The 15,248-nt window shown below is 53.2% G+C and overlaps 1 protein-coding gene across 1 annotated transcript; it reads right to left on the bottom strand.

The window, feature by feature from the left end:
- Nucleotides 1-319: 319 nt before the first annotated feature.
- Nucleotides 320-15,244, bottom strand: CLEC2L (C-type lectin domain family 2 member L; the record flags this gene model as incomplete). The annotated part of the gene is made up of 5 exons (XM_029917901.1): nucleotides 320-955; nucleotides 2,844-2,944; nucleotides 3,836-4,002; nucleotides 6,264-6,338; nucleotides 15,103-15,244. Coding segments are annotated over 5 exons (597 nt in total), but the record flags the coding sequence as incomplete, so codon positions are not given.
- Nucleotides 15,245-15,248: the final 4 nt, after the last annotated feature.

Genomic DNA, 15,248 nt, shown 5'->3' on the forward strand with positions numbered 1-15,248 from the left:
TGTTGCTCCCCATGCCCAGCGTGGTGTCTGGCACACGGTAGGTGTGATGTGAATAAACGTTTGTCATACTGGGTGGAATAATAATGAAGGAGCCATATGGAACACACCCTTCAGACATCTAAGAATAACTCAGTCGCCTAGTGAAGTTGAAGGGTGCCCTGAGGCCACGGAAAGTGTTTTTTGTCCTCGGTTCCCAAATGCTGCCCCCTGCCACAGGAGATCAAGTGCATCTTGGTGGCACCTCCCCACAGACAGGAACCCACAGGTGTGTCCGTCTGCTCCTCCCCCCAGCTGTGACCCTGGAACGAAGGGCAGCAGATTTCTCTGGACGCCAGTCATGTCTTTATTCCATCAGTGACCAACACCACAGCACCACAGACGCAGCGGGGGCCTGCCTGAGAACCCCGGGCAAGGCAAACAGGGTGGATGGAGGGGGCCCAGCGAGAGGAAGGCTTACTCCCTGCCTCTCCAGCACCCCGGAGAAATGACTGTAATGCACTCTGTGTTGGTGCCGGAAGAAGGATTCCAGGCCTGGGGCCAGGGAGGGACTTGCTGGGGTGGCTAAGGGTGGACTCTGAACTTGAGAAGGAACCCTGTGCATACGTATTCGTGCATGCGTGTGTGTGCGTGTGTGTTTGGGGGACACCTATGCTACTGAGCATGTGGGGTTTGACGGCTGAGCCACAGGACCTGCCTGGGGCCGAGGAGACCAGGAACCAGGGCTGTGGGCCCTAGATGGGGGCCGGGCGGAGGCCACCCTCCTCACTGCTTCGCCTTGGAGAAGAGCCTGGGGTGGGCAGGTCTCGGAGCCTGGCTGGAGGGCCGCCTCTGGCCTGACCCACCTCACGTGTAGGCCATCTTGCTGCACACCCAGGGCCGGGTCATCAGACACTCCGTTGACACCAGCCTCGTGGGCTCCACGAAGACGCACTCTCCCAGGCCCGAGATGGAGAATCTGGGGCCAGAAGACAAGAGAGCAGGCGATTACAACCTGGCACACACAGTCCATCACTGCGTGGCCTGGAAGCCCTGTGACCTGTCCCTTGCCTCTGGAGCCACCTTCCAGTACTTCTGGCCCCTACATAACTTCCTAGTGCAGACTTTCATTGTTTCCGTATTGTGTCCACCACGGCTCCAGGCGCGCGGGGAATGCCCACAGACCTCTCCTGAACACAACCTGCACCTTCCTATCCTTCCCAAGTCAGCGCACTCATCCCATGAGCCAGGATCCGGTTCAGGACCACCCTTTGCCCTCCCTACCCCCCCCTCCGAAGCACCTGCCTGCACCATGGGGCACTGCCTGTCCCCACCAGCCCCGCTGCCCCCCGGCAGTCAGCTCCTGAACAGTGGGCTCCACGCCTCCCTCATCTCGGCTCCCCTACAGCACGCAGAGTCTAGCACAGGAAATGCTCAGCAGAGACGAGCTGAGTGAAACTACCTCACAGGGGTGGACCCTATGAACCCAGCGTTGGATACCCAGGCTGTGCTGCCCACAGATTCATTCACTGACATCATCAGTGGATGTGGGGGATGGGGGTCCTTTCTACCTAAAATCATTCCTGGGAACTTCAAGATTGCTTCTTAACCTCATTGGGCACCCTGATCTGAGTCCCCTGCCACAGCTGGAGCTGGGGTCTCATGAGAGAGGACACCAGAATGACCCCAAGAGAGAGTGCCGGGCAGGACCACCTCAGTGCCAGAGAAATGTGACCGAAGGGCCCTTTGGGTGACAGGTGGTCAGCATGCTGGGAACCCCTTCCTGGGACCAGGAAACTTCCAGAAGAGGGGAAAAAGGGGCAGAAAATGGAAGACTTCTCAGCAGCTCTAAGGATATGCCTGGGATGAAGGCAGGAAAAGGAAAGAGAAAAAAAGGAAGAGACAGGACAAAGAGGGGTGCAGAATGAAGGGCACAGAGCCAGGTCAAAAGAGGCAAGAGGCTACCAGCGATGGATGCACCCCCAGCCAGCTGCAGTGGGAAGGCCATGGTGCAGTGCCAGGGGTCAGCCCTCCGGCCTCTCCTGCCTTGGGGTCCCTCCTGCACCATCATCATCATCATCATCATCAGGTGAGCAGCTGGCCGCCCCCCGCCAGCCTCTCAGGGTCTGGACTAGAAGCTGAGGTTCTTATTCCCCTCCCTGTGTTTCCCTAAACTTGGACTGCACCCCGCCCCTCGGCTAGCGTTACCCCCCACTGCCACAGACATGCACTCCCACCCCGCCTCCTACGACCACTGCCACCGGCACCCCACAAACCAGTCCCTTATAAGGCACACCTGCCCCCCATCACACCTTCCCGTCCACACCGCTCGGTCCCACAAGCAACAGCACCCCTGCACACGCCCCCAGCACCCTCAGGAGATGTTTTCTCTAAAAGAATGTGCCCAGTGCCCAGAGCCCCTTTCTTCCAAGGTAATAAGGTTCAGACAACACAAGGTGGCCCAGAACAGAAGCCCGTCTCCACTCTCCCTCACGGCAGCAGTGGTCACGTGGCTGGGTTCTGGCCAATGCAGAGGGACATCCGGGGCCTGGCTTCCCCTTCCTCGGAGCCACACTGAGCCACGCAGGCAAGCTGCTTCACTGACCGGGAGCCCCAAGATGGAAAAGGCCTGGCAGCAGAAATCTCCGATGACTACGTACAGCAGAACCGCCAAACCAGGCCGGACATGAGACGAGAGAGAGGTAAGGCCCTTATCATGTTCTCGGTCACACGCCACTGACCCTGGACAGTAGTAGCTCTAGCTGGCCCAGACCCGAGTGGCTTTCTCTCTTGGGGGAGGTTGTGTGCAGGGACCTCGTTCTTCCCCAGTCTAAGCTCAGGGGCCAGAAGATGAAGCCTCGGCTCACGTGTCCGGGTCAAACGGGTCCCCGTTGACCCAGTGGAATTCGTCCCCCACTCTGCGCAGGCCAATCCAGGGCTCCCTCCGCGTGAACTTGAACATAAACTCCTGTACCAAGGCAAGAGGGAGACCCGAGTCATGTGAGGTCTCCTGACTGCTCAGACATCCCAAGACTAACCTCAGATGAGAAGGCGGGCTCCCAGGACATACAGACACGGAAAGATGGGGGGGGTCCCTCACTGCTGGGGTCACAGAGTGCCCTGTGCTCACGCTGACCTCCCTCCCAGCAGTTGCCTGCAACAGCCTCTGGACCCCAGGAGCATGCCCCCTAAACCAGGAAGCCTGGAACAAAGTTCGTCCTCTGAGCTCAGAGTTTTAGGGACCCCTGGATAGCTCGGTGTGTTAAGTGTCCAACTTTTGCTCAGGTCATGATTTTTGTGGTTTGTGGGTTTGAGCCTGGCATCAGGCTCTGTGCTAACAGCTCAGAGCCTGGAATCTGCTTCGGATTCCGTGTCTCCCTCTCTCTCTGCCCCTCCCCCCGATGTGCTTGCATGCTCGCTCTCTCTCTCTCTCTCAAAAATACATAAACATTAAAAATTTTTTTTTTTAAAGCAGTGATTTTCAGATTATCTGCTATTTTGGATTGCCACACCACTGTCACCCTCAAAATCCAAAACGGACAATGGACTCATTAATTGAGTTCCTGTCACGTTCATACCAATAAAACGCTTGTGGGCTTTAAGTGAGAGCTCATGCCCTGATTTGGGCTCATAGAAGATGCCAGCGTGTTCTTCATCCACAAGCACCTTGGTAATTTGTAATTCTTACACTTGACAATACTGAGTTCAGCTCAGGTCATGACAGCAGGAGAACCCGCCTTCCCCCCATGGGGTCCACCGGCATACCCCAGGCTGGGTGCATTCTGGAAACATGTCACAGAGCCCACCACGTCTCAGGAGTGTGGTCCTCCCTGAAAGTCCTCCCCTGGCCCAGGCTCACCAGCTCCTTCTGGCTCTGAATCACAGCGAGCGCCGCCTCGTGACTCTGGCAGTACTGCCGGCCCGTGTTCCAGTCTCTCGGCTCCTCAGAGAAGAAGTAGCATTTCCTTCCGTAAAGCAGCCAGTCCTCTGGGCAGGGCGCTTCACACTTGATACAGCCCTTGGAAGCTGCGGGAGGACCGAGAGGACTCAGGGTCCACCGGCCACCCGGCCCCTGCCTGGGCCTGAAGAATCCCGCTCGAGGACCCAAAGTTCCCCCCACGCCTGCCTGGCTTGCATGCCCTCCGGTGATCACTCAGGTGGCTGTCTCCCCAGGTGAGCACCTGTCGCAGTGCCTGGCTGGTGATAGGGTGGGCACTGAATAGACAGGAAGGGAAATGTGGGAGGCTGCCAGGGACAGGACTGCCAGGGGAAGTGACAGCAGATTAGCCCCTGCATTCGGTTCTCCTCTCTCTGTCTCCAAACTCCTGGAAGCTCAGGACCCCAGAAACAGAATTAGGAAGGACCTGGAGCCCACGTGTGCTCTCTCCCCAGCCAGGGTGGGGTACTGGCAGCCCGATCACGGCTACACCCTCATCAGCTAACAACTCAGCCTGTTTCACTGCTGAACTGCCATCAAGTTCTGTTTCATTGTTGCGTCCCAACCTGCCTTCCTAAGATCTAGACCTGCGGGTCCAGGCTCTGCCCCCAGAGTGACCCAGAGCAAGCTCAGCCTGTCTCCCACTGCCTACCTGAAGAGGACACCAACCTCCCCTCATCCAGGTTTCCATAATTCCTTGCAAAAGATGCTCTCCACACCCTTCTGACCCCGTCTGGCTCACTGTGGTATGTCCACGTAGTCATCAAAATGCTGCCACCAGGACAGACTGGAGCACACCAGAGGTGACGCCGTCCCCAGCAGCAGCGCCATGCTGCCTCCCAGTTGCCGTGGGCCTCCCCACACGCAGACAGCTTCAATGAACAGAATCCGTGGGTATGTGCACACGTGCGCCTTCCTAGGCAGGCAGAACATATGCTTGGGTTGTTTTCATCTGGTCTGTTTTCCCAGCCAGTCTCCCCTGTGTCCAGAACACGTATAAATCACTTTTTAAGTCCATGTGGAGATCTTATTTTTATTTCTTCCACCTTGATCTCGTTCGCATTGGCTCATCTGAGTTTTGAAAGGTACATTTTAATCCTGATTTTTTTCCATCTGTCTTCAAAGCATCCTTCCTCTGTCATCCTAAGGATCCTTGTAACACCTACAAATTCCATGAGACATTGTTGTGTTCATACGAGTGACTGATTAAAATGTAGACCAGGACAGAGCCAAGAACAAGCTTGAGGCACATCAGCCCTAGGGATCTATAGCCACGCCGACGCCAATTAAATCATCGGCATCTGGCATGTCCGTGCAGGGCGCTGCGATCTCTCGGAGTATTGACCACAGCGTGGCCTCATTTCAGCTGCTTTCCACAAGGATCTCCAAAGAGACTCTGTTGTGCTTTACTAAAGTCACAACATGCTATGTCTTCGCATTGCTCTGACCTCCCCAACCCAGCATTAGGCCAGGAGGACACCAATTTAATTTGTAGTGATTATTCCAGGTGAATTCAAGCTGGCTCCAGCAGTCACCGTATTCTTTTCCAAACACTCACCAATCCCCTGTTCATCGTGCATGCCCAAAGGTGAGGATTTCGCAGGAGCTGATATTATCATTGGACTTTCCTCCCATTTTGAGGTGCCCGCCTCTGGTCTTATGGTGCTTCTCAAAGATTAAAGACAGAAGCGCTGAGATCTCTTTGCAAATTCTTCAGAACCCACGACACACTTAGACTTGAATCCATTAAAAGCAGCCACATCTCCTGGTCAGATAGCCTCACCTATTCTTACCAGAAGTTTCCTCCTCTTTATTCCTTTCTCCCTTTCAGTTCCATATGGGAAGCTCCCTGGCAGAGAAGCCTCTACCTCTTTCCTTCCTCCCTCCCTCCCTCCCTCCCTTCCTCTTTTCTTTCTTTCTCTTTCTTTTTCTTTCTTTCTTATCCTCAGCATTTAGGGGGCCTAACACACAGCAGGGCTCAATTAATGTTTGTTAAATGAATGAACATAATATTTAAAGGCCTTTATCCCCAAACCATCTCCTTCAAGAAGCAGCGCTTGCCTCACTCACCTCCAGTTGGTTCTGTGGTCTTGGAGCAGGTACAGAATAGTCCCTAAGTAACATCGCTCCTTCCCTGCGTGGCTTTGAAAAGGGGCATGTGGAGTCAATGTGTGAATCTATTATTTTTGGCTAAACTCTCATCTAGAAGCAGCACTCTGTTTTCTGTGCTTTGCTCCCCATAGAATACGTAGTATATCTGAAATCATTCTTTACCTAATTAGACTTTACCTAATTTGACAAGGTGTGTCTACGTATATACTTGCGTAAATCCTCTGACATCCATGCTCACCCAAGATGCTCATTACCACCAGGATGGCGAACAGGAGGACTGCGATGGCCCCCAGCAGGAGACGTGTGGTGGTGTCTGAGGAGAAAAGAAAGCGGGTCAATGCTCAGCCACCCACCCCACTGCCAGTCCCCACTGCCAGCCCCAAGTCCTGATAGTGGGAAACTCTGGCCTGAGCCTGGCAATCTGTGTGGTTTTTTTTTTTTAATTTGTTTTTGAGAGTGAGAGAGAGCGTATGCACATGAGAGAGGGAGGGGCAGAGAAAGATGGAGAGAGAGAATCCCAAACAGGCTCAGCACAGAACCCAGAGCAGGGTTCGAACTCTCCAACTGTGACATCATGACCTGAGCTGAAATCAAGAGTCTGACACTTAACTGACTGAGCCACCCAGGCGCCCCATCAAGCTGTGTTTTAGCAAGCCCTCCGCGTGATTCAGATGCACACTGAAGTCTGAGAGCCTGTGTTCTGGAGCCCGGTTCTGAATCTGTGACCTACCCTCTCTCCCTAAAAGCCCTCCTTCCAAGGCTCTGTGCTTGACCGTCTTCTGTGGTTGTCAGGGTTTTCCAATCCTCACCTCCTGCTGCTTCTCTGCCTGGTCCCCGGTTTCGGCCACATGGACTCCTTGAAATAACCCAACCCATCTTCGCAGCCCTGGGGCTGGGTCTCTGCCCTCGGAGTTCTCTTCCTCCACTGCTGCCTTTGAAAATCCTGCCCACGTCTACACCCTCTTCACAGTACCTCTGCCTTCTCCCCTTTTATTTTTTTCTATCACTGAAATAATTTATTTTTAAGGGAAGAACCCTTTGAGACTTTAGACATAGAGCCCAAGTTCTTCTTACTGCCAGAAAATTGACATCACATAAAGTTGCCATTTTAACCACTAAGTGTACAATTAATGGCATTAATTACATCCATGATGTTGGGCAACTATCTTATCTTTTTAGTTTTACAAATTAACGTGTTCATCACCCATACAGAAACTCCTTTCTGAGTAAGCGTTAATTCCCTGTTCCCACCTGCCCTCCCCCACCGCCAGCCCCTGAGAACCTCGAATCTGCTTTCTGTCTCCATGAATTTGCCGTCTAGATATTTCATCCAAGTGGAATCGTAATAGTATTTGTCTTTTTGTGTCTGACTTATTTCACTTCGCCTAATGCTTTCAGGGTCCATCCATGTTGCAGCATGTGCCAGAACGTCATTCCTTTCTATGGTTGCGTGATATCCCACTGTACGAATGCAGACATATGCTACCTACGTATATACGGTGTTGGTGGTTGCTTAGCATTCATCCGTTGAGTGACACTTGAGGCGACATGAACATCCAGTCCGTAACAGAGTTCTTGAAGAAGCATCCCCCCAAAGCGTTCTGAGCTGCTCCAGTCTAATTTTGCCTTCTACGCCCACCTGCCACCCTAAAATCTCCCTTCGCCAGCAGCCTGAGGGTCTCCCTGCCTCGCTCAGGTACTGGCTCTCCGGCACCTCCTACCCCACGTCTCCCTCTTTCCCGGTTTACTCCCCTCGTCTCGGTGGAGCACATCTTCCAGCAGCTACCTGAGAAAGGACCACCTCACTACACAACCACCAGCGGCAAACCTTCACACCGTGGCCTATGGCGAATGCTCCCCCTGGGGCTGTGAACTCAGAGACCTGATTACCGCAGGCTGCAGAGAATTCTGCAGAACGTTGATGGCATTACTTAACTGTCTTCTAGCCCCAGTGCTGCTCTTGAAGAGTCTAGAGCCATTCTCATCCATGATCCTTTTAATATCAATTATTTTCCAAGGGCACTGGCTGGCTTAGTTGGAAGAGCATGCCACTCTTGATCTTGGGGTCGTGAGCTGGAGCCCCACATTGGGTGTAGAGATCACTTAAATAAACAAACTTAAGAATAATATCAATCACTTCCTGCCCCCTGCTGGAAGCTTTTAGGATCTTTTCCTTATCACACAGTCTTCTACAATTTCATCATGCCTGCCATGCCTTAGTTTGGGTCCATTTGCATCCACTAAAGTAGGCAGTCAATGGGCCCTTTCCATTTGGAAGCCCATGTCCTTCGGTTTCAGGAAATATTCTTTAATTTTATCATCAGTGGTTTCCTCTTGTATTTTTCTGTCCTCTTTCTGGGAGTCATATTCTTCAGATATTGGACCACCTGAATTGGTCCTCTGAATTTCTTTTCTTCACCCCCCCCTCCATCGACAATCTTTTTGCCTTTTTTGCTCTATTTCCTGGGAGGTTTTTCTCCACTTTATCTTCCTGCTCTCCGGACTTTTCCATTTCGCCAATTATTTTTAATTTTCAGGGTTGCTTTTTGTTTCGCTGTGATTGGCTACTGTTCTCTGAAGACCCGTTTCTGTTTCTAACGACGCCATAGTTGCTCTTCTCTCTCTGAGGATATTACTGACACTTTTTTGGAGGGGGAGGACAAAAGGAGAGGTGGGCAGACAGCTTATTTCCCTTGTATAGTCTGGGTTTCCTCCAAATTGCTTTTTTTTTTTTTTCCTGTTCATTTGTTTTGGTCTCTACTTTCCAAGTCAGAGTTTCCTCAGATGTCCGTAATTCCTTGGTTATTTGTTCCTGATTAACACAGGAGGAAAGAGTTCATTGGAGTCTCTGAACTGCTGGGGAAAGCTTATTAACTGTGGGGTCCTCGCAGAGTGACCCGGCTGGGCTAGTCCTCCAGGCTCTCTGAACGCTAACATCCTCAGGCTTTACCTCTGGGGTGAGCCAGAGTCCCTGGAGAAATGTCTTCTGTTTCTCTCCTAAAGGGTAAAGGCTTGACCGGGCAGAGAGGCCGGGAGACCATCCTAAGCGTTCAGTATGTAAGTGTCCACTTAACTGCTTGGTCCCAAATGTCCTGCCATCTTGAGGCCTCCCTGAGACTTAGCCTCAGGCTCTGGCCCCGGCCGGGAAGATGCTGGACCGCTTTCTAAAATGTTCGACCAAGCTCTCGGTTTCAGCTGCATCTTCACTCGCCGCCGTGATGGCCAGCGCCCCCATCTCCATACTTCAGGGTTCCTGCATATGGCTCAGGCCGGTCCTCGGCTTTCCCAGCCTCCTCAGGCCGGTGGAATCAGCCAGCACTCCTCACTGACCCCTCGCTCCCAACTGTGTTACTCCCAATTGTCTTCTCTCCTGCTCTCCTTGTCCTTTTACAACTCTCTTTACTGTTGCATTAGTGGGCTTCTGGAAGGAAAGAGGATAAACGTGTGCATTCAGTTTGCCATCTTTACCTGTGAGGGCAGCTGGCATTCTGGAATCCTCCCTATGAGCAAACTCTGTTCCAGGACTTGTAAGTGGCCAGGAGCCCAGGGGCAGGTGGCTGCAGGGAAAAGTGGAGACTCACGCCTGTCCTCAAGGGCCGGGCTCTTTCTGTACCTTCTGTGTTGTCCTCAAAGCTTGTCATAGGGATGATTCCGCTCCCTCCCCCCAGCTGCCTGATGACTGCCTGCGGCCAGTGCCCCGTATGGGTCCTTCCTCTCCCTTCTCTACACGCCCGTCTAGGCCATACACGCTGGCTCCATAATGCTTTGTGCCCTGAAGATAAGAGCTCAGCATCTTAAACCACTTCGCTAGTTCAAATCCCAGCTCCACCACTTTATAGATGAATTAGTTAAGTTTTCGTGCAAAGTCACTTAGCTTCTATTTTTATTTCATTTTCTTCATCTTTAAAATGAAGTAATAGTAGTATCTGCCTCTACTAAAATTTTATGAGAAGTTAGTATTCAGTGCTTAGCATGTGTCTGGCATAGAAAGCTCTAGTTCAATGTTAGCAATCACAATGATGATGATGACGACGATGATGATGATAATAATGATGAGCCCACAGGTTCCTTTAGGGAAAGGCCGTGCTTTACTCACCGCTGTAGGGCCCAGCCATGGCCTTGTATGTTACAGAGCACCCGTTGGTACTCATGTAGCTGCACTGAATGAAATGTCCTTAGTCAGCCTTAAGCTCTGCTGAGCCTGTAGGGAAGGCCACAGGGATGTGCTCTCTGGTGGGGGCGGGGGGGGGGGGATCTGTGCATATGGCTCCAGTATCACCAGAGCCCCGGAGCCTCTTCCTACTCTCACGGGGATAACTCTCTGGACGCCGAAGCAGGGACAGAAAAAGGACACTCTAGGGGGTCCTGACTCATCACTCACTGCTGCCCACACAGAGGATGGCTGTGGGGCTGGACAATCCAAAACAACGTTGTATTCGTGTCCTAGGGTTGGGGTGACAAAGCCCCACAAACCACATGGCTTAGAACACCGCAAATTCATGGTGTCTCGGTTCTGGAGACCCGAAGTCCGCCATCCAGGTGCCAGCAGGGACACACGCGCTCTGAACGCTAGGGCTTCTGAGGGTTTGCTGGTGACCTGCCTCCCTCCCTGGTTTGCAGCCCTTCCTTCCAGCCTGTGCCTTCTTCGTCACACAGACTTCTCCCTATGTATCTCTGTCTTCCTGGGACCGTGGTCCTGTAAGAACACCAGCCATACTGGATTAGAAGCCCACCCACTGCAGAACAGGGCGCCTGGGTGCTCAGTTGGTTGAGCGTCAGACTTCAGCTCAGATCATGATCTCACATTTGTAGGTTCGAGCCCTGCATCAGGCTCTGTGCTGACAGCTCAGTACATCTATAATGACCATATTTCCAAATAAGCTCACATTCTCAGGTGCCGGTGGTTAGTTGAGAGAGCAGGGGGAGGCACAATTCAAACCATAATGGGGGCCCCTGGGTGGCTCAGTTGGTTAAATGTCTGACTTTGACTCAGGGCATGATCTTGTAGTTCATGGGTTCGAGTCCCACATCGAGCTCTGAGCTGACAGCTCAGAGCCTGGAGCCTGTTTCTGATTCTGTATCTCCCTCTCTCTTTGCCCCTCCTCCACTCACACACTCTCTCTGTCTCTCAAAAATAAGTAAACGTTGAAAAAAAATCTTTAAAAAATACATTAAAAAACCAATTCAGGCCAGAACAAATGCATAACTCAACAATCATTCCTTCTATGCAATACTCCACAACAGATGGAGTTTGAGGGTGTTTATTTGTGTTTATAAATACATGAATTAGCCTCATGTTAGGAGGAACTGCTGAAAGTCTGGCTCCAACCCCGACAGAAGCCCCATCTCCCTCACACTCACAGCCCAAAAGAGACTCACTGCTGACCTCTCTCTAAGTTGTCAGGGCCACAGTCTGGCGAGCATTGTCTTGACTGTTCAAAACTCTCAAATGTAGAGTTTGGTAATTTTTTAAAATTTTAAAAGGCTTTGCTAAATGCATGTGTGTGGTTTTGACCAGGAAGTTGTGGGTTTATGTCTAATCAGGAAACTTTCAACATTAAAAATTCAGAATTGGTGAGATCTGAAAAATCTATAGCCTGCGATATGCAGAATCACTCCATCCATCCCCTCCCGTACCCCCAGCCGCTCACCCTTCCCCACCCCCACCCCCACTGCCAGAAATATCCCCATCTTCAGTCATCCCCAGTCTTTCTAGAACCCAGGCCTCAGCAGTGCTGGGTCACCTTTCTGGCCACTCCCCAAGGCCAGGGCCGGGGCATGGAAGGAAAGGTTAACAGCCACAGGGAGAGAAGGCTTGATCCGGAGAACTTCTGTCTGGCTTTCTATTTATAAAGCTAATTGTTCATCTAAGGGAAGCCGTGAAGTCGTGAGCTCTAATTCTGGTTTAAATTTAAAAAGTCCTCAATTTCACTTAACCTGTTTGGAGGACAAAAATGTCTGTGCTGGAGGTAGTAGCGTCTGGGGCGCCTGGGCAGGAGAGCCACGCGCTTCACGGAGCCTGAGAACTCAGGTCAGACGGCCCTCCTGGCCAACACGAGTTAGCGAACCGTTAGCAAACAGCGTGTGTTCTTGGGCAGCGCCCGTAGCCCGTCCAAGACGCTGAGCCTGTCCCAGTGGACTTCCTCATCTGCAAGACATACACTACTCACCAGCCCCTGAAGCTTATGTGCGGGGATTAAATGGGATAGTGTGGTAAAAGCCCCCGGCCCGGGGTCGGGCACACAGTAGGTGCTTGAGAAATGCCTGGCACTGGGTAGCAAGGCAACACAGGCCCCCGCCCTGAGTGTTCAGCTTGGTCAAGTCAAGAAATCTCTTGTCTTATCTCAGACAGGTACTGACGGGCAGACCGCTCATCCCATCGCGGGTGTTTCTCAATGTCATTTGACGGCTCATTCTGTGGACTTGAGCTGGGGCCCGGGAGCAGACTCAAGGTAGGTTACTGCACCCCACCCCACCCTCCACCGCTGTCACGGGTGTGGGATGCCAAGTCCAGAGAGCTGGCCAGATGAGTCACCTACAGAGCCCACACCCCGGCGCCTTTGTGTGGCCCTGAGAGGCAGAGAGAATTATCTAGTTTAGTAGATAGGGAAATGGAGGTTCAAATAAGTTTGAAAACAGCCAGCCCATGGTGGTGGAAAGATCTGGCTTGGGTTTACCTGACTTTGAGTTCTTTGGACCTCAGCAAGCTGCCTCAGCCTCGGTCCTGTGATTTTGGCCCACACAGCAGCACCCTGGAGAGACCAGGCCTGGTGCCTTAGCTCCCCTCTTATGACAGGAGATGGGGGTGCCAAGGGAGCACCCAGCAGCCCCTCAGAGCACCGGTGGGGCCCTGGACTCAAACTGTTTGGCCCAGAGGCTGGTGGGCTGACCAGGTCTCACCCAATACTAAAATTCCTGTAGAAAAAGTCCATACATCTCAGATGCTGGGCCTCCAAGAACCAAGGAAGGACATCAAGGGTGGCGCTACTTCTGGAGGGACCCGGGGGAGAACCAGAGGTGGCATGAGATGCAGAGCCAGGCCTGGGGAGGAGCTCCACTACGGCCAGCAAGACAAGGCTGGACTGCAGGTAGACACTGGGAACAGATCAGCGAGCTTCTGCGAGTGGTGGAGGAGTTCATGTCCCAAGAGAGCAATCAGGCCTGGGCCTTGTTCAGCCTAAGCGCAGGTGGTCGACCCAGCCCCGGTTGGGAGCCGGAAGCAGAACGGGTCAAAGTCAGGGCTGGAGGTAAAATAGGAACCAGCAAGCCAGAGGCATTGAGTGAGGCCACACCACCCCTGAACCGGCCTAGCCATCAGGGGGCTGGAGTTAGGTTAGGGCAGACCCTGCAGGAATGCCTATGAATGAAGACTTACAGGCAAAGGGAGTGAGCAACTTCAAGACATAACCTGGGCGGTAAGAATGCCAGGATCACAGGCAAATCTGTCAGTGTCCAACAGAGGACAGAGAGAGGGGCTTGTCCACCTTTACTCAACTCTACTCTTCCCGGCCTGCAATTGCTCTCCTACCCCGCCATCCAACATCTTTGCTTCCTTTGTCCCAAATCACCACCCAGGCATCTGACCACCCCTCCCTCCAGGGTTTGCACAGCCCCTCCCCACACAGGCAGTCCAGACCCCCAGCCCACCAGCCTCTGGGCCAAACACTGACATTACAGCCCCCATCTCTCCCTCCTTGGCAAGGGACCTGCCCTGGCAGGTGCTGGCCAGGTCTCACCCCTGACCACCCACCCGCCTTCCTCACTGACCTGGTGTTGGTCTGACCCCTCTTGGTCACCACCACTTTTCCCAAGGCCAAATCTGTCTCAACAGTTTCTTAACTCTCAACAGTTTCTTCAGAGCACAGTCCGAGGCCTGGGTGGCCATTCACAGTCTGGACCCTCCAGATTCATCGCTTCCCATCCCTTCCCCTCCATTCTGGTACTCTGGAGTTCATTTTGCCACAAGGAACAAGCTGGTTCTGGCCACCTGGGCCCTGAACATGACACTCCTCAAGCCTGGGGCACCCTGCTTTCTCTCCACACCTAAGAGGTCACCCACTCCAAGAAGCCTTCCTTTCCTTTTCTTTTCTTTTTTATGTTTATTTATTGATTTTGAGAGAGAAAAAGAGGGAGAAGGGTAGCGGAGAGAGAAAGAATCCCAAGCAGGCTCCATGCTGTCAGTGCAGAGCTTGATGCTGGGCTCGGACCCACCAACTGTGAGGTCATGACCTGAGCTGAAATCAGGAGTCCCACGTTTAACCCACTGAGCCACCCAGGCACACCGGAAGCCTGCCTTTTCTAATACTCTGCCCCCAAGGGTTGGGCAACCCAGGCTCTGGGCTTCCCTAGTTAATGCTGCCCAGATTCTCAGCCTTTGGACCAGGGATGTCAGGAATATCTGAAGTCCAGAGGGCCAGCCTTCTCCCTTGACAACTCCAGCATCTCCCACACACATCCCCCCCCCCCACACCCCAGGCCACAAAGTTTCCCTAATGAGCTCATGAACTTGAATTCTATTTTCCACTTGGTTACTGCTGGCTTGGCTGGCCAGGGTCACTCCCTGAGCCCATCTGACTGGAAGGGGTAGGTGGCACTCATGACCTTGCAAGGAAGAGCCTGAGGCATATTCTCCACCTCTCTCCTCCCTAGGTGGGCCGGTCACAGCCAGCGCCCCCACCCCTTCCCACAGCGCAGGGGCACCCTCTCTGGGGTCTACAGCTTTTGTCACTTTGCCCAAAACACTTCCACCACTACAGATTTAAGCCAGTCTCTCAACATGCACATCAGGTGAGAGCCGGCCAGGAACTGTCCCCCTTCATTCTGGAGGAGACTGGGGCTCAGAGCATGAAACCCGCTCCCAAGGTCAAAGAGTGGGTTAGCTGCCTAGGTGGGGTCAAGGCTGTAACCGAAGGTAGTCCTTAGCTACGTCCTCCCCAACTCCGCCATGTGGCATCTGATTGCCCTGAAATCAATCCTCCCGGTGCTCCCGCCCTCCCCTCCGGGAGCTCGGCCAAGGTGACTCTGACCCGGGGTCCGGGCCGAGGGTTGGGGGTTTAGGAGGGCCGCTCGGCGCTTACCCTCCAAGGCCGCCTTCCAGCTGGTGCTGCCCTCATAGCCCGACCCCGATCGTCGCAGCTGCCCCTCGGGTGCGCGGCCCTCCACCTCTGCCGGCGAACGCGGCCTGGGCGCTGCGGGGGCGGGCGCGGGGCGGGCGGCGGGGGGC

This window comes from Suricata suricatta, chromosome 2 (assembly GCF_006229205.1).
Source record: "Suricata suricatta isolate VVHF042 chromosome 2, meerkat_22Aug2017_6uvM2_HiC, whole genome shotgun sequence".
Classification (NCBI taxonomy): Eukaryota; Metazoa; Chordata; class Mammalia; order Carnivora; family Herpestidae; genus Suricata; species Suricata suricatta.